At 29.9% G+C, this 23,783-nt stretch overlaps 2 protein-coding genes across 5 annotated transcripts; both read left to right on the forward strand.

The window, feature by feature from the left end:
* The first annotated feature begins 6,995 nt into the window (after positions 1-6,995).
* LOC129303637 (uncharacterized) lies at positions 6,996-11,310 on the forward strand. 3 transcript variants are annotated; one of them, XM_054943077.1, is made up of 4 exons: positions 6,996-7,255; positions 9,483-10,088; positions 10,173-10,256; positions 10,544-10,913. In XM_054943077.1, the coding sequence occupies exons 2-4, from the start codon at positions 9,632-9,634 to the stop codon at positions 10,771-10,773; spliced, it is 771 nt and encodes a 256-aa protein (XP_054799052.1). In that variant the 5' UTR covers positions 6,996-7,255; positions 9,483-9,631; the 3' UTR covers positions 10,774-10,913. The 3 variants fall into 3 exon arrangements, with proteins under 3 accessions (XP_054799052.1, XP_054799050.1, XP_054799051.1); XM_054943075.1 differs by having other exon boundaries at positions 6,999-7,255; positions 9,382-10,088; positions 10,544-10,910; XM_054943076.1 differs by lacking the exon at positions 10,544-10,913 and adding an exon at positions 10,922-11,310 and having other exon boundaries at positions 7,013-7,255; positions 9,382-10,088.
* Positions 11,311-16,239: 4,929 nt separating this feature from the next.
* LOC129301848 (ADP-ribosylation factor-like protein 8c) lies at positions 16,240-20,060 on the forward strand. Of its 2 annotated transcripts, none has more exons than XM_054940459.1 (6): positions 16,240-16,403; positions 18,245-18,326; positions 18,412-18,444; positions 18,535-18,656; positions 19,407-19,568; positions 19,667-20,060. In XM_054940459.1, the coding sequence occupies exons 1-6, from the start codon at positions 16,366-16,368 to the stop codon at positions 19,782-19,784; spliced, it is 555 nt and encodes a 184-aa protein (XP_054796434.1). In that variant the 5' UTR covers positions 16,240-16,365; the 3' UTR covers positions 19,785-20,060. The 2 variants fall into 2 exon arrangements, with proteins under 2 accessions (XP_054796434.1, XP_054796435.1); XM_054940460.1 differs by having other exon boundaries at positions 16,285-16,403; positions 18,261-18,326.
* The last annotated feature ends 3,723 nt before the right edge of the window (positions 20,061-23,783 follow it).

A 23,783-nucleotide genomic window follows, 5' to 3' on the forward strand; every position in this document is an offset into this window, starting at 1 on the left:
GGAAAACAGAAAGACGCGACGATTCGATTGAGAATGATGAGATAGCAGCACCGCAAGTCATGTTGGGTTGGGTGGGGTTGTAAAGACTTTGCTTTAGAATATAAATGATAATTCTGTATGGGAAAAAATTACCACTACTAATAATATTATTGAGTTTTATTTTTAATCTTGTAATATTCTTTTAGTGTTTATAGTTTTTTTAATTTTTATAATTTAATATCGTTAATGATTTGAGAAATAAGTGTAACTTAATCTTATTAAAATTATAAAAATTGAAACACTAGAAAAACTATTGGACTAAAAGCAAAAACTAATAAAATTATAGTGATTAATAATTATATTTTTCTTTTATAAAATTTTAGAAGTAATTAGTAATTTATTTTTTAAAAAAAATCCCTGATAGGTATGCTTGGTTATTGAAATGAAATGTATTGCTAATGAATAAAATAGATTAAAATAATTAAGTTGTTGTAATATAGATAATAATAGTCTGAATCTCTTAAGCAACATTTCAATATTTGATTTTTAAAAGTATATACCAAAAAACATCATTTAAAATGTTAGGATAGCTCTTTGAATGACGTTTAAATTTATTGTGAGATCAGTGTCATGCTGGTTGTAGGAATGTCTTAGATAATCCAAAAAAAAAACAAAAAAAAAAGAAAGAAAGGACTAAGATAAAGTTGTATACTCCTAAAGATACGAAAATTACATAGAGATAAAAGCTTTGGAAATGATAAAAAAGTAAGAATGGGGATTGGTGATTTTGTTAATAAAAACTCCCATTCTCACCTCTCTATCATGCTATAATTTTAAATTTTTTTTATGTCTCTATTTCTTCATTATTCCATAAGTTTATTTTAATTCATTTTGTTTTCTTCTATAGATCATTCTGCTCCATTTTATTCTATTTTTACCCCATAACCAAACATGCTCTCAGGATGATGACATTACAGGGGTTAACATTATCAACTAGATATTTTGGAAGGCGAAAAATATTTTTTATTTGTCAACTCTTTCTTTCTTTCTTTTTTGTTTGTGCGTGTTAGTGAGATCTGACTCAAACAAATATTCAAGTCTTTTCCTCAAGTGCATGGTTGTCTCTCAATCAATCAATTCATTTGCAATCAGTGGAATTGTGAAAATTTAAATGGTCTTTTTTCTTTTTTAAATATCTTGTGGAAGGAAAATTAGAGGAAGAACTTATAAGGTCTATCCTAATCCAGCACACTTTGTGACCGAAAAGGAATTATACCGACCATTCACAATAGCACAAAAAGAAATTACACCATTTAAAGTAGCACAAAAATTTATTTGGTAAAAACAATTTTAAAAGTTAATGGGCTCTATTTCTATCTAAAACACATTTGTCGCAAGAAGTGAAACCTTGCAAGCATTTCAAATTCCCAAATTCTCTTAGCATATCTTTAACCTCTCAGGATGGTTTCTTGCATGCAGGAAGGATAAAGGCTGTTCCTTTTATGATATTAGCATAGCAATTTATTTGAATTAATAAGAGTTACACAGTCGAAATTGATAGATTAAAAAATCAGACTCTTCTTCTTCTTCTTTTTTTTTAATGAATGTCTTTGCTCTATTCTCTACTGGATTTGTAACTTTCCAACAAGTAAGAGAATTTCGATACACTCCATTTTCATTGCTTGATTTAACTCGATGTTCTTTTAGCTACATACAAGACTACTACTAGAGTTGCTCAATAATCAACGCAGATCTTGACTATCAACTAGATAGGTTCACCTTGGTCAACTTCGAAATCTTTTCAGATTATAGTTAACACTTGGCATTTTGTCCATAGTTTCTTTTTTTAATTTTACTTTTTTATGTAACAGATTGTATGGGCTTTAATTTGATCATAAATTAAAATAGAGCATATATGCATGTGATTTGCGGACAAAATTGGAGAAGACACGTGCTAGGCATTTATGGTTTCATGAATAAATTAGGAGGGGTAATTGGTACTTACTTATGTTCGATGTTATTTATAAATTAATTTTTTATTTCATCAAAATTATGGAAAAATAGTTAATTTATTGATTTTTTTCTAATTTTTTTCAATTTATCATCATATTGTAAAACTCGTTCTCTGGAACTTTTTTAAAACGTGTTTTAAAATATGAAAAGGATAAAGTTAGAATAAAATCATTAATGATCCATTTTTTTTATATGCAAAATGATTTATAAAAAAGATCATAAATTTTTTATAGAATGTGATTTATATATGAGATTAGAGTAAGTAGAATAGACACCCTCAGATGTAATGTTATTTAAAATGGACTTGAATCTTCTTAATCATTCAAGTTACAAAAAAGATACCCATAATGATTTCATCAAAAAAAGATACCAATAATAGAAATCACTTGTGTATGTCAGTATGTGAGCTCAATTTAAAATAAGTTGTATTATTTATTATTAATCAACAAGATTTACATGCACAATATCTCAATTTATAGCATGAGCGAAAGGAGCTCTTGCTTATTCCATAAAATGTATATGGAGAGCATCACTTTAGAAAATACAATCCCTTCAATGACACAAATGCTATGTTTGGATACACATAGAGTTGGATTTGAATTTGCACCAAATTTATTGTTTGGGTAATTAAAAACGTATGGATATGAATTTAATTCAGATCTAAATCTAAGTTCTACCTTAATTTTTTTATAATTTAAAATTCTTTCTATATCTTTATTATTTCAAATCCTAACTCAATCTCTTTTGTACTTTGACCCAAATTCATAAAGGCTTGATTGATCGATCAACGGTAATTCAACCAAACAACCTAAGTTGACAAAAACATGTTGTTACCATTGACTGACCATTGACTTCTACCGAGATCGAACAGACAACGATGATTGGGACAGGACGACAGACTTACACCGAATCGGACCAACTACGATGATCGGGATGGGACGGTAGATTGGATATGGTGATACCTTGGGAAATTAAAAAAAAAAACACTCCTTCCATATCACAATATATAAGTCATTGTTAATTAATTTATGTTTCTAAAAAAAGTTAGTTGAAATTTTAATTTTCTAAAAATTTTCTTGTCTTTTCAATTACATCTAATGTTCTATATTTTGAATCAAATAAAGCTTTTAAAATAAGATTTATATTGTGGCACTGGAGAAGTAGATGGTTGGAGCTCCCATGCTTATGACCCAAAACTATGAGAAAAATTTGAAAAGGAAATTTAGAGAGAGCGTAGGAAATGTTGAAGGTTCTAAATTAATTCAATATTTAATTAAAACTCTTTTGTTTAGGAAATAAGTTTTTTAGTGTCACCCACAAAAAATAGGAAATTTCTGACACACGAAAATTAATGGCAAAATCCATCACAAAAGAAAATAGTGACTGATTTTGCGATGGAAAACATGAAGGGAAAATTGCTATTAGTGTTGTTCCTTGTTGATTGGTGTTTAAATTAAACTACCCTTCTTTTTCTTTCACCGGTTGTTTGGCTTTTGTTAAAATTACAAAAAGTTAGATATAGAGAAAAAGGTTGAACATTTATTGGTGAAGATGATACAACATTGCACTATAATAATCCTTTACTTGAAGGATTTATAACCACGATTCATCTTTTAACTACAAGTGAGATGAGAATTAATTCCCACGTGGGTGAGATGAGATTAACACAATATGCCTCTCTGTCCAAATGCCTAACCTTTAAATGTGTGTGTATATAATTTTAAGCTAACAACTAATCATGATTAACTAATTATTAATTGTGATTAACAATTAATATTCCAACACCCTCAAATTGACACCTCCTTAACTTTAGATGCTCAATCTGTCAACAACAACAACATTTTGAAATATTAACCATACAATTTATTGATCAACTAGATCAATACAAACATTATACACTTCACAATGCTTATCATTTTCTACTCTCTCTTCATGAACAACTCTTCTTCATCAACTTACTCCCCAACAAGCCTGTGTGCATCCATTGAAATGTTGAATGTAGTTGCAGTGGGTTTAAGCCCTTTAGCTTTCATCTCAATGAAAAAAAAAAAAGCCTTCAGCTTCTTCTACATAGTTGGATTAATAAAGGGTTAATATATGATTTAAACCCTGAATTATAGGTCTATGGGTAATTTAAACCCTAAATTTTTATTTGATACATTATAAATTTGAAATAATTAAAATTGAGGTAATTTTGCTCATGTCATTAAATTTAAACAAACGGTCGTTAGTTTTTAAAAATAAGGTTTAATGTGTAATTTTTATCAAATTCCACACTCTTTTCCCTTTTGAAAAAAAATCACACATTAAACCCATTTTTTAAAAAAGTAACAGCTGTTTGTTTAAATTTAATAGTGTGATAAAATTACTCTAACTTTAATTATTTAAAATTTAAAATATATTAAATAAAAGTTTGGGGTTTAGAAAATTTTAAACCTATAATTCAAAGTTCAAAGTACATATTAATCTTTTTATAAAATGTCATATATCTTATAAAGTATATTATTTGTACTGTTCATTTACAGCGAGATGAATAATTCAAGATCCTTATACTTTTTTAAAAAAATTATATGATCCAAGATCATGCAAGACTTTCCATGAAAAAAATGAGTGTGGGATCCATAATAAAAATGAAATACTATTAGATATAAAGTTCATATTAAAAATGTTAGGTATGACTCATGAGACATTATTTATTACTTGTATTTTTTGTGTGTATGAGACAATAAATTGTGAAGGTGAAAGAAATTGCAGGATAAAATAAAAATTTAAATAAATAACAAAAAAATAGAACATTTTATTTTTAAAATTTTAATTTATTTGGGAATAATCTTCAAATAATAAAGTGTTTTAAATTTTTTTAGTACATACGGGGCAAAAATAATTTATATATAGTTTTTTAAATATGTAAAGGTATTTATTTATATTTTCAATGATCAATATGCATAGATAAAAAAATTATAAAATAAAAAAGTTTAAAATTTATTTATATACAAATAATACATAAATTATAAATTATAAATTTAATTTATACGTCTACTGTTAAAAAATATGAAGTATTTTTTGAGAGGTTTGATGTTAAAAAATATAACATTTTTAAGGGTTTTAAAGTGCAATTAATACATTTCAAAAATGTTGTTAATAAATAAAGATGATATTAATTTAAAAATAATTAATTAATTTATTAAAAATGAGACTTGGTTAAAAATGTCAAATAATTTTTAGTTGGGAGAGTGCATAGGAAACAATGATAGCTAATAATATTTGTTGGAGGGCAAATATTCTTATTCAATTAATGATGGGGTGCTGAACTTAATAAAAAAAATTTAACCTGATTTCCAAATTCCCCTCACATTAATTATAGGAAAAGCACAAGTATTTACAAATATTGATAATGTCTTGAACATAATTCTCTAACACTGATGCACATGAATGAATCGGGAAGCCAAGCCAAGCCACCATAGGGGGGTTAAAAATGAAAATTTATCTGAAAATGGGAGCTAAAATTGATTTCAACATTTTTAATAAATAAAAATAGACATATTTACAAAAGAAGGGTTTATAATATGGTAAGCACCCCTTAAATTTGTTTTTGCCTATACATAAAGAAAGAAAATATTCTCGTGCATTGCATGGGTAACATTTAATGAAAAAAAAAAAAATTCTGATGCATTGCGTGGGTAACTTTTTGTTATAAAAAAAATTAGAAAAGCTGTTTTACATTAAGCAAAGGAAAAGGTGTAGTTTAATTTTAATGGAGGCTTGTCTGTTGGGGAAGAAAAGTGGAACCCTACCTTGCTCATGTTCTCAGTTAGAACTTTTTTTAAGAAGAATTTAATCATTTTATTTTTATAATTTTAACTCAATTCTATTATTAAATTTTAATTTTATGAAAATTAATTTTTATAATTTTAACTTGATACAACGCAACTTTTAAACTCATTGCAGTAATTTGAAAATTAATCCTTAAATTTTTTTAAATTTTTATTTATTATAATATTGATATCAATATTTTAAATAATTAAAATTATAAAAATTAAAGTGCAATTGACTCAATATTATAAAACTTGAGCTAAATATTCAAAATCCAAGGGTTTAATTACAAAATCAAAGCTATGTATATTATTTTTTTTTTGACCAGCCAGTTTTTACTCCCTCTAGACAATAATATATATTCTAGAAGCTTTATTTAATTTAAATATAGAATATTGAATAACTTTTATTATTAATTTTTTAAATTATACCCTTACTTCATTTATTATTCTTTTTAAAAAATAATGTATTAAAATTTTAATTGTCATTTTTAAGACACTTATATATAATATTTAATGAGAATATAATTTAAAAAATATAATTTTTTAAAAATTTAAATTTCAACTAATATTTTTTGAGAAGCATGAAATAGTTACCAATGGTCAAAATTATAATCCAAATTTGGGTTTCAACTAAATTTAGGTTTTAAAATTATAAGGATTGAACTGCAGTTAAAATTCAAGGTTTAATTGCAGAGCCAAAAGTATATTAATTTTTTCTTTTTTCTTTTTTACTAATTTTTACTTTTTATGATACTTTTTTCGTCTTAAATTATAAAATAATTATTATTAGATAAAATTTTATATACTAATAAATCTTATTAAATATATTTAATAACTTTATCTTTTTAAAATAAAAATAAAAATTTCTCAAAATACCTATCATGTAATATATTGAAAAGAGAAGTGATGAAAATTAATCATAGAAAAATAATAATATTAAAATTGATATATTTATTAAAATTTTAATTTATTTAAAATATTTTATATTTTCAAATAAAAAAAATTTTTAAAAATATTTTATAATTTAAAATGAAGAAGTAATGAATAAATGTGCCGAAGTGTCACTGGAAACATGTCAGGATTGTCATGCTCTTGCATTTTTCAGTCTGCATGAGATTGGTGAGATTTTATCAGCAAACCATACATTCTAAGTTAACCATTTTGCTTGTTAGTCCAACGATGATCTCAGCCGTTCATACAGTACAATCCCAACCGTTAGCTTTTCCCCCAATGGTGTCCTCTACTGCGCTAGGTCGCCCTCCTCGACATTCTTCTCTCCCCGTCAGTTTTCCTCTGCCGGACTTCTATGCCGCTTAGTGGGCTGCTTCGCCGGATCTTCTTCTTCTGAACTTTTGCATGAAGTCGTCAAGGAATCAAGGGCAAGACGTTGAACACTTCTGTCACGGACGGCGGTCACGAAGATATTGCGAAGAGGAAAGATGAAATAGGTATTCTAATTTTGTTACCTTTCGATGAATTTCCATATGCGAATAGGAAAATGCCCGTCGCTGTAATACTTGGTTCTTTACATGATAACTGCAATTTCCCCTCCATAGCATGATTATATACGTAAGGTTGTGCTCTCCAGGGTTAATGTCGTTCAATTTCGACTTTGAACGGTCTCACAAGTCTCTGTTTGTGTGGCTAATAGATGCATTGGTTTTCCTGTAAATTGGTTGTATATTCATTTGATATGTTATCCACATATTCATGTTATCAAGGAACAAACTCGTTTTTTAGGAGAAGGGGGCGTAAATTCAAGGCCATACATTTCGGACCATTTTCACTTCTCAGTCATCTTAATCTCCTCAAAATATTGCGACAGCTGTAAAAGTCCTTAGCTTTTGTCAACGACTTCCCGCTCCCTCTTTTTTACCTCACTAAGCCTACCTGTTTTTTAGCTCCTGTTTCTGAAACTAATCTTTTCTACTCTCTCCACTTCTTAATTAATATTTGTTTTGTGGTTTAGCTCATTCGTCATTCTTTAATCTTGCTATTCTAATTGAGTGGTTGTTTGAGGTGTTGAATATTCTCTTGGAAGAATGGGAGCAGCAAGAGCTACTGTAAGAGGGGTTGATGTTTTCTGTTTTACCAAACAAGAGATTTTAATGTTCAGTTTGCTTCTTCTCGGGGCAAAGAAAAAATACATGCCTGAAGCCACACTTCTTTAGCATCTCCCAAACAGCAAATCGTAGACCACGTATCACATCTTGGATTCATAAGTAAGCTCGAGTTTATGTTTTGGCCACAGTAACTACTAGTGATTGGATAGGAGGACAGAATCTTAGTGTGGGAGGTGTTAAAACACTTGGTCCTATGCGAATTATATAGAAGATAGATATATTAATGTACTCAGTTGGAGCTCCATGTCTCGTGTTATGCTACATAAGTCCCACATTTTCTTTTGAGAGTTATATAAATCTTTATGTACTCAGTTGGAGCTGCCTGACTATTAGCATTTAGTTAGAATATGCAAGTCCCACGTTGTTTGTATCAAAGCTATGTAGCCTTTAAAGTACTATAGATGCAAGCAACACAAGCCTCCCTTTACCATATATTTTCAAACCATTCAATCTTTTTCTTTAATTCTTTACATGGTATCAATTGTCAAAGCTTGGTGAGAGAGAAGAGCTAGTCTTTTGGGGTTTCTGTTTTGGGGAAGCCTTGTGCAGAACTTTGGCAGATCTCCTGCCCCTATTCTGGAGGGTGTTTGATGACCATCTCCGTTGGTCCTCTGGCCCCTTCTCCAATGGATGTCCAGCGGCCAGCCACCATCTCATGTAGTCATCTACCAACTTGTTTATCAATTTCCCAAAAGAAATACTTCATCAATCCTCTTGTTTTTATATACTTAAATAGAACTGACTAGTAGTCATTCTGCAGATTCTTCTTATGGTAAACCTGAAATTATGGCTGCAACATACTATGAGGCAAATTCCAAGCCATAATAGAAGCACATTTACAGATATTTGCAAACCTGTTTAAAGAAAATTCTGAAGTTTCCTCTTTCCCCTGGAATCCCTCAGTGAAAGGGGGTTTTTAATTGAATGGTAATCATAAGTGCAGAGAGATCTGGGAAACTTCGGATTTTTTGAGGGTAGTGTGAGATGGAATGGGTGCTTTTACTAAGGGATCTGTGAACAGTATGTGTGGTGGGTCAGTAACATGTCACTAAAATGGATGGACTAATCAGCAATTTCTGTAATCTTACAATAAGGGGAAGGGAATAGTTTCCAGCCCATTATTTTCCCTTTCATTTCCCTCATTCGTTCCTCTTCCAATTTACTCAAATTAATAGAATGATAATAGTAGTCTAATAAAAAAAGAGGGGCTGGTTTACTGTTGTAAACAATTTAGAGGGACCAAAACTACAATGAATCCTTCACTTTTTCCATCTCCCTTTCTCCCTTGAAAAAGCACCAACTGATGTTTTATAGGAATGTCCTGTTTCCTTACATTATATTGGCTAGTTGACTTCAAGAATTGTATCATTGTTGCTTAACAATTCAATATCTGACTTGCATTCTGTTGACCTCATGTTTCCTATTTCTTACTATCTTGGCTTTCTATCAAGCCATCTGGAAATGGCTCAACAAAGTGTAGATTCTAAAACTGAGCCTGGTCCAGGCGGCTCTAAAACGGGCTTGCCTAGTGATAAGCTACTAACTGCTACAGTGAAGAAGACAGCATTGAGAGAGCTGCCGAATGATAACAAGGTCACAGTTTCAGCCTCTATTGGAAGCTCTTCAATTTTAAAGGACAAGGGCTGCTGTACTGATTCTAAGAGAGTTTCTGGCACCAAGAGACCCTCTTCTGAGTTCCCAATGAATCACCATCACCCGCAGTCTCCAGGAAATAATGCTGGAAATGGACATCTTGTTTATGTCCGTAGAAAAGCTGAAACAGACTTGGGGAAGAGTTCTGCTTCTGGGAATCCAAGTATTAATGCCTATTGTCCAATTTCAAGTTCCAGGCAACCTGGTGAAGATGAAATTGCTCGACCAAAATCCGAGATAAAGGAGCCAAAAGTCTCTTGTTTTCCTGCTTTTGCACCTTTTCCAATTACTCCTTCAGTGAGCTCATCTGGAAAACCTTCAGTTCCTTTTTCAATTGGGAACTCTGCTATGAGGTTAGCAACAGTCGAGTCCAGTTTTGCAGCAGCTGGTCCTACTATTGGCCATACAATAGGATCAAAAAATGCACACTGGGAGGAGCGATACCACCGATTGCAGATGTTTTTGAGGAAATTGGACCAATCTGACCAAGAAGAATATATCCAAAGTATGCCTATTACCTGACGAGCATGCCTTAAAGTGCTTTCTATTCTTAAATTCTATATATATGATATTTTCCTTTGTTTGATAGTGCTTCAGTCAATCTCCTCAATTGAGCTCAGTAGACATGCTGTTGATTTGGAAAAGAGATCAATTCAGCTTTCCCTGGAGGAAGGTAATTAAACTTGATGCTTTATTTCTGTCTCTTCCATATTCATGGCTGAAAAAGGTTTCCCCCCCCCCTAAACTGGGTTAGGCAATTGGCATGGAATGGTGAACTAGGTGTAAGCTCAAAATCCTTTGGACTTGGAATACATTTGATGTCTCTTTCAATCGCTGCTTTTACTCCCGTATTTTCATTTTCAGAATGTCAGAATGTTGTTCACTTACGCATCACACTACTAGTAATGCGGTGTTCCTAACAATATGACATCTGTTTTCTGCTGTTCTTGCCATGTGCAGGAACTCTGAGATGTTTATTATGGTCATCCTTCATACATTTCATTTGGTCCAAGTGGCACCTATCGGCATTGCCAAACTTTTGTGTGCATGCTTTCTTATCAAAGAGAGGAAAAGGAGAGATGTTTATTTGTGTGCGTGCGTGTGAGAGGGAGGGAGGGAGGGAGAGGGAGAGAGAATCAGCTCCCGATTTGCCTTTTAATATTAGCATATCATGTATTTTGAGATACTAGGTAGCTGAAGATTAGCTTGCCTGCATTGCTATCCAAAGAAAAAGCAGTCAGCTCCTAATTACCTTTTAATGCTAGCAACATCACATATATTATTAAAACACCAGGGTGCTAATGAATTTTCTGACATTTTCAACTGTGATGATGACAGCTAAAGAATTGCAGCGTGTGGCTGTTTTAAATATCTTGGGGAAATCATTGAAAAACCTCAAAGCACCAGCAGATAATCACAACAGTGCAGAGAAGAAGGCATCAACATAAGGAATGCTTGATTGTATATTTCAGTAGCTTTGAATTTTTTCTTTGATCTTTCTGTTGATCAATTGGATTTACATGCTGGGTTTTTCACAGTGAAGAAAGGCCCTTGGCTGTCAAAAGAGGAAAAACGGGGATTAACTGCTTTTAGTGTGTATTTTATTTATAGCGATTGTTTACCCTTCATTGCTATTCATTAAAATGTCAATTCTCTGCAATATGTTTCAATGGATAAATAATTGTTAACTCTAACAATTGATGTAAGTAATACATCTTAAACTTGAATCTCAGTTCTTTAATCTTTAATTTCTTGCAGGTATTTTCCTGTCTATCATAGACAATTTTATTCATCGTTAGGTATTAAATGAGAACATCTCTTTTAATAAGAATTTAAACATTATTTTATCACGTTATCAAAGATTAATTCTTTTGTTAGACTTAATTTTCGTTGGTTTCCTTAATTTTAAAGGGCTATTGATGACATTTTGAGAAAATTTTATGATGCTAGGGATCTGATTCTAGGTCTTTTTATGCAATAATTCTAGTGTAACAGTAATAATATAGTGTAACAGTAAAGCTTAAACAAATCGAACAACTTAATGCACAAATACATCAATAAAGCCAAGGCTAACCCCATTCAAAGAAACAAATGAAACACTGCAAGAATTGTTTGGTTAATCTTGCAAGTGGCATGACCAACTAATTTCTTAAACCAGCTAAGCTTGGGGTTAGGGTGCCAAAGGTGGAAATAATATAACTTGTAGTGAAAATTGAAAGAGCTAGCAATAAACAATTTATAAACAGAAAAGAAGTTAATAAATTTGCCCTTATAATTTACTTAAAGTTTAGGTTAGGTTGTGGGAGCTCATCAAAGTAAGGCATGCCTTAAGCTTGAAGAATGTTGATAGAATTCATCCACCAATAAGGTCTTCATATCAATAATAAGATTTGAATCCATAACTTTAAGAATTATAGGTTAAATTTTTACCAACTTGATTAAATTTTGTTGGTAGATTCTTATATTTTTAGCTCAATCTACATGGCATTAGTGGGCTTCAAAAAATTAATTGAGGCTAACAGCCTAACATGTAACATGGAACATATAAACTACGACATAATACAATATATATATATATATATATATAAAATTTAAACGTAACATATAGAAAAGAAAGCATCAGATTTATATAGAAAAATAAAAGCATCTGGTTGTGATAGAAATCATTGCTCCACCATGATATGGGGATTTTCTATAATAAAAAATTTAAGTGTAAAAATCTACCAAAGTCAAAGCATGCCTCAATATGTGAATTCTATCATGGCGTAGATCTCTATTGCCCCCCCCCCCCCAAAAAAAAAAAAATAACAACAACAACAATAACATTTGCAAATCAATGATTTCAATGCTTCAAATATTATTGAAAACTCCCACCCTAGATATTTTCTCTTTGATTTTTGAACAAGTTTTATGACAAAATAATTTTAGGTGATGTTTAAATTGATGGATTTGAATTTTAATTTTAGATTTAAAATATTATATTTTTAAACCTCACATTTAATTTGTTTAGATAGTTTAAAAAATTTGAAATGAAGAAGAGAGATGAATTGAGATTCAAAGGAAAAATAAAAATTAAAATGACAAATTCCTTTTTATTTTTAATTAACAAGAAATGATAAAAGAACAAAAGTTATAGAGGCTTCAATAGTGAGAACACAAATAGAGCAAGATATTTAAAGTGATTATAATTTTAAATGACCAAGGTGTAGAGAAAATTTAAAATTACAAAGGAATTATGATTTAAATGGATTTGGATTTGAATCAAATTTAAATTTATGAAATTTTTTGTATCCAAATAAAAGATTTGATCTAAATAACAAGTTTATTTCTATTTTTTAATTAATAAGAGATGAGAAAATATAGAAAAGTTATAGAGGTCTCAATAGTGAAAATGTGGAGAAAAAAATGTTTAAAGTAATTAGAATTTTAAATAACTAGGATGTAAAGTCAATTTAAAATTACAAACAACTTATAATTTGAAATAGATATAGATTTAAATCAAATCTCAATTCATAAAATTTTGTGTATCCAAATGATAGATTTGATTCAAATCCAAAACAAATCCAAATCTTCATTATCCAAACACACCTTTAAATTAAATGAACAATAATATCTTAGACTAAATCCACCATCAACTTCAAAATTTCAGGCAATTAAAAGGGAAAATTATAAGTAAGGATATGGAGGAAATAATATTTATAAAAAATGATCTTAAAATTAGTAATTATTTAGAAAGACCAAATACTAAAATATAAAGGGAAGATTACACCTAACGATCCAGATGAAATAATATTTATTAGAAAGGATCTAGCATTGACGCAGACTCACAGCCTTGATATGATAACAAAATATGAAAAATAAATTTAATAGAATCAATTGATAATTAAAGCTCAAATGCAAATTTGAATTTAAAGTTAAAAATTCGAAGCTATTTGCTTAATCTTATGGTAATGCTGATATATGAATGTTAGAAGTATCCAATAATTATCTGATAAAGGCCTTTGAGGGATTGAAGTTCAACCTACAGTTCCTAACTTTTATAGGAGTTTTTTCTTATCTCCATGGAGGCTTGGACTACTCTGCTTTGTTTATTAAACATATTTGACTTGATAACATTGACTTTAGCTTAAACACGATGCTTAACCATCATGTATGAAGCAAATTTAATTAAAAGAATTCACGTATTACCTTCATAATCACAGAAAGATTAGTCTCACCTACTAATACAGGTCACAGGAATTAGATGATAAAGTTATAGTGAGAATAGAAGTCAAGAGTTCAAATACTTTTAACATATCAAAAAGAATAAAAATTTAGGTAACATTCTGTAATATATTTTTTTTCTTGCAGTTAAAGAAACATTATGAAGAATGGAAAATATTTATACATTGATATTATAATATGATTTTCTGATATGATCTTGATTGCTAAATATTTTTTTAGTTTACGTGAGAATGTTTCGTGAGATTTTATCACTATTTCAAGAACTGAGTACAAGTTGTGACCAGTGATTTGATTGTAAAATAATGTGATTCAATATCTCTTGTGATCATCACATGTCATCATGTTGAATCACATTTGACTATAATTGGCTTGGAAAATAATCTCATTGAGGAAGTATTATTACTTTGCTGCTAATCTTAAATCATTTTACTAATCTTATATCACTTCAATAAAGCTTGTGTTTTAATATAGTTGACATTTTTTCATCATAAATAATTTATAATACCTTTCTCTCTATGACACACAGATATCAATACATGTGTCGGATATGATAGGTTGATACTTTGATTTTAAAAAATATAGGATACATTTTTTATACATGCATATGTATATATTATATAATCATAAAAAATAGTTAAAATATAATTTTAATTCAAAAAATATCTAAATTAGTATACATATATAGTCCTTTATAACAATACTAAGCAAAATATAATTATTAATTATACTTTTATTTTATCTATAATTAATTATCCACCACCATAGTCCTTACTAATAAATATAGTGTCAATATCTTCTTTTTGACTATCATATGAAAAAATAATAACTTTTATGTCTAATTTGTCAAGATATAAATATGTCACTTCCAAAATTTTAGCATCATCAAAGTTATCCCATTCATCTCCACTAATGTCCCAAAAATGATATTAGTAATAAAAAGTTAAATATCACAATCTTAAAAAAAATTAATTTCTTAAAATTTTTCTTGAAGCATCAACCCACAATCTAAAAATATCATATGCATATTAAAAAATAAAAATTTTTAAATTAAAAAAAATAATATTTTGATATTTTATATATGCATATCGATAAGTATCAAAATTAGATACAATATTTATACAAATACGTGAAGCAATTTAATAGCTTTCTTCATTTTAACAAGTCAGCTTATATTATACAAACTTTATTCTCATCAATCTTGACATCATTTTGTATAATGAATCCCAAATGCATCAAGTATTGAGGTTATCTTGGTAAAAAAAAAAAATTCAGGAAATTAAGTTAATATATATATATATATATATTAAAAATTTTGAGACTTAAAATTTTAGTTTCTTACGAAGTCTTAATTTTATAAAATTAAACAATACCATTTATTTTTTGAAAGAATGATAAATAGATTCCAAGGGAACCTATTAATTTTAGTTAAGGAGAATTTCAGTTAAGGATTATTACAGAGTTTTAATTTTATATGGGTTTAAATTTTTTTTGAAATTTCAGTTTAATTATTTAGTGAAAAGTCAAAAAAAATTTAAATAATGAAAAAATTAAAATACCCTTAACTTATTATGTAAAATTTAGTTATTTTTTTTATTTCACTTGTTTATTAATATTACTTGTAAATTATATTATTTATTAAATAATCAGTAACATTTGTTATAAATTTGCTATCTTTACTTGTTAATTTACTAAATCAATTGTAAATTACAAGACTTATCAGTAATTAACAATTGATGTTATTAAATTAACAAGTAAAGTTAGCCATTTAACAATTAATATTGCTACGTATAATGAAAAAATTAATGTCAAGTCTTATATAATTATTAATATGTTAACTCATGAAGTTGTAATTTATATTCATAAATTAACAATTGAAATAAAAATAATTAACAACTAATGATTCTATGTAACAAGTGAAGGGTATTTTATTTTTTTATCGTCGAAATTCTTTTAACTTTTCTTCTTTACAATGAATTAAAATTTTAAAATTTTTTTGGATCCACATAAAATTAAATCTTTATAGTGATCCTTAGTTTCAAAATGTCAAATTTTAAAAATTTATAAATTTAGTTCTTAATTTTTGTAATTTTATTGTACTGAATTTATAACTTATTTTTTAAATTTTAATATAATTAAAAAATAAATAAATTTATTTTTATTAAAATTTAAAACATAAATTATAAATTTATCATAATAAAATTATAAAATTAATATTTTAATTTATATATTTTTAGAGCTTGATATTTTAAAATTTTATTTAAATTAATTGATCCCTCGAACCTGCATGTCATGCTCTTTTATTTCTGTTTTCCGCCTGGAAAACGTGTATGATATTGATTTGTCAATAAATATTAAATATATTTATTAGTTTTGCAGTGCTGGACCCGATATTAATGGATTCATTTCATTGCGGATAGATATTTATTAGTTTCTCGTTTTCGCCGGTTACCCGTTACTCCAATTTCTTTTCCCCTGCTCTTTCCCTTGCTTGCGATTCAATCGAAAGGTATCTTCATCGCTGGATTCAGAATTCGAACTGAATCCTCTGCTTCGTTGAAATGGGTCTCTTTGATTCCTTACTTAACTGGCTTCGTAGGTATGCTCTTTCTTCACCTTCTTCTCTCTTCATACTCTCATGTTAGGAATTGGGATAGTCCACAAAATCTAATCTACTATGAAACCACCTCGAAATTCCCTTTTGAAGCCGACCGGTGAAAGAAAAACTTCGATCAAACTTGGTGCTACTTCTTGGATATGAAATATGGTGCATAGATGTTTTGGGCAAAAAAAAAACAAAAACAAAAGAAAAAAGATTTTGTCTTATAAACGATGAACCCTTTGGGAACCTTGATCTGAAGTCCAAATTATTCGCCTTGTAGCTTCACAACAGAGCCCATTGAAAATGAAAACCTTCAAAATGATGGGAAAGCCCCTTCCTTTGATCATAAAATTTAGCAAGACTACTTGGATTTTGATCATTTGGTTAACTTAGCATTAACAACTGCATTATAGGCCTGCAATTTGTTGTCATTCTTCTGGCCGCTTCGGCAAAATAAGTATTGGAAAGTTTTGGATGTTCTTGCAAACTAAGAATGGAACCAATTTGTGCTTTTACAGTAAGTACTTCCCCATGAATGAGACAAAATATTGTTCATAGAGGCTGTCTAGTTATTCTGAAGTTGGAACAATCTTCAACTGCACCCATAACCTAAGGCCACTATTTTTATTATTTTGAGCATAATTGGATTTGGGCGTTTAATTGTTCGCGTTGTTTAACATAGATAGATATTCTAATTTGGCGCTGAAATTGGATTTTTTGTTGTTGTTGCATCTTTAGTCTAAAAAGTAGTGACTTTTTGTTGTTTCAATGCCAAGTTGTTTTAGCCGCACTACTGGATGCAACATTTATCCTGCAGTATATTGATACATTGCTATCATAACTTAACAATGTGTGCACCTCTAGTGGTTAATATGAAGTTACTAAGGCAACCAACAAGCTTTTGAAGGAAATTTCTTCTTCTTTTTCTCCGTTCTTCTGGATGAAATGTCACCATCAGGTTACATTAATATGTTAATCTACGGGGAAAGTAATGTTTCGGTCCATTAAGTTGCTTATTTACAAACAGGTCATTTAACTTCTAGTTCAAATAGCGTGTATTCTATACTATCATCTTCATTAGCAGGCTTGGTTGACAGATCAAAGCATCTTATATGGTTGACAAAGTCAGACAGTTTATGATGCATATGATGTGAACTGAAATATGAATGACCAGTTTGATACAATGCAACCTAAAGGGACCAAACTATCAATTTGACCAATTATTGAATCTCAAAGACATGGCATTTTATGTGACGAGTTTCTTGTAGGCATTGGGACCTAGGCTGGGGAGATCTTACATTTAAGTACTAAATGTATTTACTTTGCTCCATGAGTGATTTATGTGGATATTATCAAAAGAAAAAGGGAAAATATAATTTTGGGTCCCTGCATTTTACTCGAGTTTTACTATAGGTCCCTACACTTTTTTTCCAGTGGTCTAGGTTCTTGACCTAGGTTGGAGGGACCTAGAACACTGAAAAAGAAAAAAAAAATACAGAGATCTATAGCAAAACTTGTGCAAAATGTATGGACTCACAGTTATGTTTTTTTCAAAGAAAAAAGACTTTTTTTGGAAGCTGTTGATCAAAATTATGGTCGCACAAGCTTGATATCTAGCATGAGATGTTACATAATTCTAGAGTAATAACATGCTTCATCTTTTTTCTCATCTTTAAAAAAAAAAAAAAATTTGCTGATATTGGTATTCAAATAGTTTCCGCATTTTGACATCCATTCAGGTACTTTAAATGAATATTACATTAAGTGATCTGTATAAGTAGCATAGCACTCATTTGTTTAAGCCCTTTTTTAAATGTAAATGTTCATGTTTGTGCCAGTTTATTTTTTAAGCAGGAGATGGAACTCTCCCTCGTAGGCCTTCAGAATGCAGGAAAGACATCCCTTGTCAATGCCATTGCTGTGAGTTAAAGCAACTGTGAAATTTTGTTTTGTTTATACACGTGTTAATTATTGTCTTTGGCATTGATCTTTTGATGTTTATCAGACAGGGGGCTGCAATGAGGACATGATTCCAACTGTAGGTATCTCTATTCCGTACAAAATTTGAATGACATGTTTGAAGGTTGTAGAGATGTCATAGAAACCCATTCCTGCTATGGAAACCCAGGTTGGATTCAACATGCGAAAGGTGACAAAAGGTAATGTCACAATAAAGCTTTGGGACCTTGGAGGACAAAGGAGATTCCGAACAATGTGGGAACGATACTGTCGTGGTGTTACTGCTATATTGTAAGCCTTTCTCTTGGTATTATCCCTTTACAAATTATATACATACAAAAAAGTAGTATATGTAATGCAATTTTAAATGTAAACTTACTTTCCTTCTACTTGTTTCAAAAGGCGTTAGCTTTTAGATTAGAGCGAAACCAGCCTGAATGTAGATTAACGATACTTCTTGATAATTTTGACACCAAACAAAGAATGATTACATGCAAAGACAAATTTTATATTTTAGGTGGTGCAAAATATGAATGTGATACCTAAACGAGTAAGCTGTTCACAAAGGACCTTGATATGGTTTTAATTTACGTCAACTGTATGCTGCCTCATGCAAATTTCGGAGCTATTTGGTTGCTAAAAGTGATAGAAATGCAATGAATTAAAAAAATAAGAACAAAAAAGAACTAAATTATCCAATCCTTCATAGTAAACATGAAACAAACAATACCACATGTTCAAATCTGAGAATCACCGCACCCACAAAAAACCTTAGGAATCATGACCATGTCAGAGACTAACAATTCTAGAAGTTTAGACTTCCATGAAAATTTGTAGATATTACTTTGATGTTAATTTATGTCTCAAAATTCCTGTACTGCTGTTTTTTCCTTGCTAAAATTTCAAGATGAAGATTAGAAAACCTAACGGTTGTTTAACAGCTATTTTACAAACAGCTAACCTTTTTAAGCTAATTGGGAATAACATTTTTCAATGCTTTTATCTTATATTTCTTTCTTTTGTTGATGAATGCAAACGCAGATATGTAGTTGATGCAGCAGATAGAGACAGTGTTCCTATATCACGTAGTGAGCTACACGAGCTCTTGACAAAACCTTCCTTGAGTGGAATCCCTTTGCTTGTTCTTGGGAACAAAATTGACAAGTCAGAAGCTTTATCCCAGCAAGCATTAGTAGATCAGCTGTTAGTTCAAACAACTTTTCAAGTTTTCTGAATCTTATAGATCAATCGCTTTTGTTATTCAATTTCAGAGCTTTGTTTTTCTTCTTGGATGATTTCAGAGGGCTTGAATCGATAAGAGACAGAGAGGTTTGCTGCTATATGATTTCATGCAAGGAATCCATAAACATCGATGTCATCATCGACTGGCTTATAAAGCATTCAAGAACTGCAACTTGATCTTTTGATCTGTGATGCTATTTCACTTTTAATCGAAGAAGCAAGGTGTCTGCAGAAAAGCCAGAAATCACTTTCTTGAGGAACAAGTTTTCCCTTTGGTTTGAGTAGTGGTTTTGAATAAGTGGTGGCCTTGTGTTCAATGCATTGTTCTCATGTTCAGTAAATTGATGGCGTCATTAACCTGGTTATTATTTTTTATGATTTTATTTTATTTGTCATTTTATTTATGATAGTTAACTTATCAGAAGTTCTGAAGTTAAGATTCTTATTCCCTCTGCTCGTTTATAGTGTTTCTAATGTCAGAACTTAAGGCGTTGGATGATTTCTTTTCTAATAATTGACTACTAATCAAGCTTTCTTAATAATAGTTCAATCCCTTGTGCATGTTACCAAAACTCAATTAAGATCACTCCAATTAATTGAGTCATTGGGTGATGTATATTCCATAGGTCTTCAAATGAACCTATGACCAAAAGTAAACAATACTGCAATGCAGATATCTTAAGTTTGTATTAGAATTGATTTTTTGTTTTTTTGTATTTTCAATGTGTGTGTATAGTTTCATTGAAACAAAAATTTTGTTTTAATTTAATTTAATAATTTTGTGAAAGTATTGTTCATTAAATTCAATATATCTTTTGATTTAATGAAAAGCAGAATTTGTTCTTTTATCTTTATTTTACGTTCATTTGAAAAATAAAAATTTTTATTTATACATATTTTCTTATTTAAGCTAATTAAAGCCCAAAAAAAATTGAATTGAAGTTACACTATATATTTTAAAATTTAGATTCTGTTACATTATGCACAAAGGATTGATAGGATGGGATTTCAATCTAGCTTAAAGTTTGATTTGTTTTATGAAAAGAATTAAATTAGATAACTTGTAGTCTAGTCTTATTCAAACTTAATCTGAAGTTGAACAAGATCAAATTTAGTTTATAGAATTGAGAGACTGGTTTCAATAGTTCTATATATTTCTTTGTTTTTTCTTATATAAAAACTATTCCTTTCAACCTAATAAATTTAATTGAGATAATAAAAATATTGTTGCCTTGGATAGATGATTTGCTTAATCAACTTGTCGAAGTTGCCCTATTCTCTATAATTGGTTTGAGATCAATCCATCACTGGTTGAGAGTTAAGGCAGATGATGTACCCAAAACTGCTTTCAAAACAAAATGTGGGCACTAAGTTTCTAATAATGCACTTTGGTTTAACAAATGCACCAACAATCTTCATGGATTATATGAACAAGATCTTCAAGCTCTACTTGGACAAGTTTGTAGTGGTTTTTATCAACAATATATTGATATATTCTAGAGATGAGGAAAAACATGTAAGGCACTTAAGAATAGTGCTATAGGTATTGAAAGAGCACAAATTGTATGACAAGTTGAGTGCAAATTTTGGCTATGTTAGGTTAAACTTTTGAGTCATGTCACCACTAAAGGCATAGTAGTGTATCCATATAAGGTTGATGTAGTGTTACAATGGAAAAGACTAACTTCAATAACTAAAATTTGAAGCTTCTTGGATTTAGCTGGTAATTATCAAATGTTCATTCAAGGGTTCTCTCAAATTGCTCTTGCTTTAACTAAGCTGATGAAAAAAGATCAATCTTTTGTCTAGATCAAGAACTGTGAGGAGGCATTCTAGACTTTGTAAGAGAAATTGATTACTTTGCTAGTGTTAAACATTACAGATAAATGCCATAAGTGGTTTACATTTATGCATCACTTAAAGGACTGGGATGTGTTTTGATACAAGGTCACAGAGTCATCACTTATGCTTCTAAATAATTGAGATCGCATGAGGAAAACTGCCTGACTCATGACCTTAAGTTAACAGCAGTTGTGTTTGCTTTTATGGCTCATAATTTGAAGTATTTGATGATCATGAGAGCCTCAAGTACCTGATTGATCAGAAGGAATTGAATATGAGACAGCAAAGGTAGATAGAATTCTTAAAAGACTATAACTTTAGGTTGAAATACCATTCAAGGAAGGCTAATATAGTGGTTGATGTCTGAAGTCGTAAAACACTCCATGTGACATGGATGATGATGCATGGGTAGAAATTGCTAGAAGATTTCTTTAGTAACTATCAGAATAGCCCAAACTTTGCTATGTACAACTTGAATACGATAATAATCACCAATGAGTTTTAGAAAGAGCTGAGAACAACGAATCTATAACAATCTCCAACAATAACAAAAAATATTTCAATTACAAAATTCAACAAACTTTAACATGTCTAAACTACATTACAACAATAAGTTAACAACAAACTTCAACTAATCGTTATGCAATTATCTCTATTAGTATCAATTACACTTGATATATCTATAAAAAAAAATTATATACACATATGCAGAGTGAATGAAGAGAAGAGAGGTAGAAAATTAGGAAATGAACCACATTTAACAATTAGGTCTCAAATCTCACATGCAATGATATAAAAAAATAAAAATAGTTATATTTAAATAATTTTACAGGACCAAATCGAATCAAGTGGTCTGAAAGCTCAATTCCCTATCCAGTTTAATCAAAAGATGAAGTCTAATTGCCTTAGTTCTTTTGGTCAATTTTTTCACAAGACCAAACCTGACCTAATTTGCTTGGGTTGAACAAGGTTGCCAAACTTTTGTATAGCCCTAGTCGAGGTCAAACATTTTTAGAAATCAAGACTCAAAAGTATAAAACATATTAGGTTGGTTTAGATAAAAATTGAAATGAATTGTATAATTTTTTTAAAAAATATATATTATATTTTGTAGGTTGATGCGTCAAATCTAGAATATTTGTCAATATATTTTGAAGGTTCACCTAATTTACTTTAATCATTCTCGCTAAGTACAATTTTAATCATTCATTCACTTCACAAATCAACTGCTTGATTAAAGAAAAATCAGGGTTTAATCATTGGAAACCCTAATCAAAGTCCAGAACTGTCAACCCATTTTTTTAAGAAAGATAATTATCTACATTCAAATATAAACACATTTGCTCTTCCAGAAAATAAATAGAAAATCATGTGCCGACTTATTGTGGGGATTCGTATCCATTCATTAAATTCAGAAATAATAATACCCTGTCAAAATTTTGAACATGAAAGCAAAATGGTCCCTCACAGCTGGCAACTTTTTTTCACCTCAAATGAATTTGATGTTCGTGTGTGACTGACTGAGTGTGTGTGTGTGTGTGTAGCTGAATTAGTGAGTTTTGAGCTAATTTCACTTCTGAAACAAACTGAATAACTCAGTTTCAACTAATTAAAATTGCATCAGAAGCGAAAGCAAGATCTTACGTTACCTTTTTTGCTCTTCTTCCTTTCCAAAATTTTTGGCTTAGAAGATAGAAACAACCAGTCTTTACAGTCAAGTCTCAAGGAACCCACGTTGCAACAAAAAGCAAAAGTAATGTAATAAGCGTATCTAATCTACAATTAGAATAAAATAGTGCACTCTTAGATTCTAAAGAAGAATAAAGGAAACTGAACTCTCACTCTAAAAGACATGCTGCGAACAAAAACATAAATTACATTTAAAAAAAAAAGCACGAATAAATGCCCAAAAAGGGAATGAACTCGGAACACAAAAAAGTGTTTATGACCACAAAGGAATTTGAACACAAAATCAAAGCTTCAACAAAAACACAGCCAAAAATTTGATCACACAAAATCCTCAAAACAAAATACAGGGGAACATTGTTCCAAAGGCTGCTCTGTCTTTTTCTTTTCACAGGACAATTGTCTTTAGGAATGAGAATGAATCCCTCTACAATGCTAAAGTGTTATAAATGCTCAAAGATTATTAAATTCTCGCACCTGCCTATGCATGACAGATGTACCGATTAAATTTTTGTTTTCAAGAATTACTACCAGACACCAATAAAATGGGCAAAAATCAATTAGTGCAAACAATGGACTGAACTACAATAGAATCTTATAGATTTAGTCCAAAAAACTTAATGGAGGTATGAATTAGTTCAGTTATAA

Source organism: Prosopis cineraria, unplaced genomic scaffold, assembly GCF_029017545.1.
Source record: "Prosopis cineraria cultivar Desert tree isolate PC_DT_omini unplaced genomic scaffold, ASM2901754v1 PC2, whole genome shotgun sequence".
NCBI classification, from domain to species: domain Eukaryota; kingdom Viridiplantae; phylum Streptophyta; class Magnoliopsida; order Fabales; family Fabaceae; genus Prosopis; species Prosopis cineraria.

Coding starts and splice junctions, on each gene's coding strand:
- LOC129303637 (XM_054943075.1), top strand. CDS start 9,392: ATGGCTCAACAAAGTGTAGATTCTAAAACTGAGCCTGGTCCAGGCGGC. Junction 10,089..10,172: donor CCAAGAAGAATATATCCAAA/GTATGCCTATTA, acceptor TTTGTTTGATAG/TGCTTCAGTCAATCTCCTCA. Junction 10,257..10,543: donor TCAGCTTTCCCTGGAGGAAG/GTAATTAAACTT, acceptor TGCCATGTGCAG/GAACTCTGAGATGTTTATTA.
- LOC129301848 (XM_054940459.1), top strand. CDS start 16,366: ATGGGTCTCTTTGATTCCTTACTTAACTGGCTTCGTAG. Junction 16,404..18,244: donor TTACTTAACTGGCTTCGTAG/GTATGCTCTTTC, acceptor TGTTTGTGCCAG/TTTATTTTTTAAGCAGGAGA. Junction 18,445..18,534: donor ATGAGGACATGATTCCAACT/GTAGGTATCTCT, acceptor ATGGAAACCCAG/GTTGGATTCAACATGCGAAA.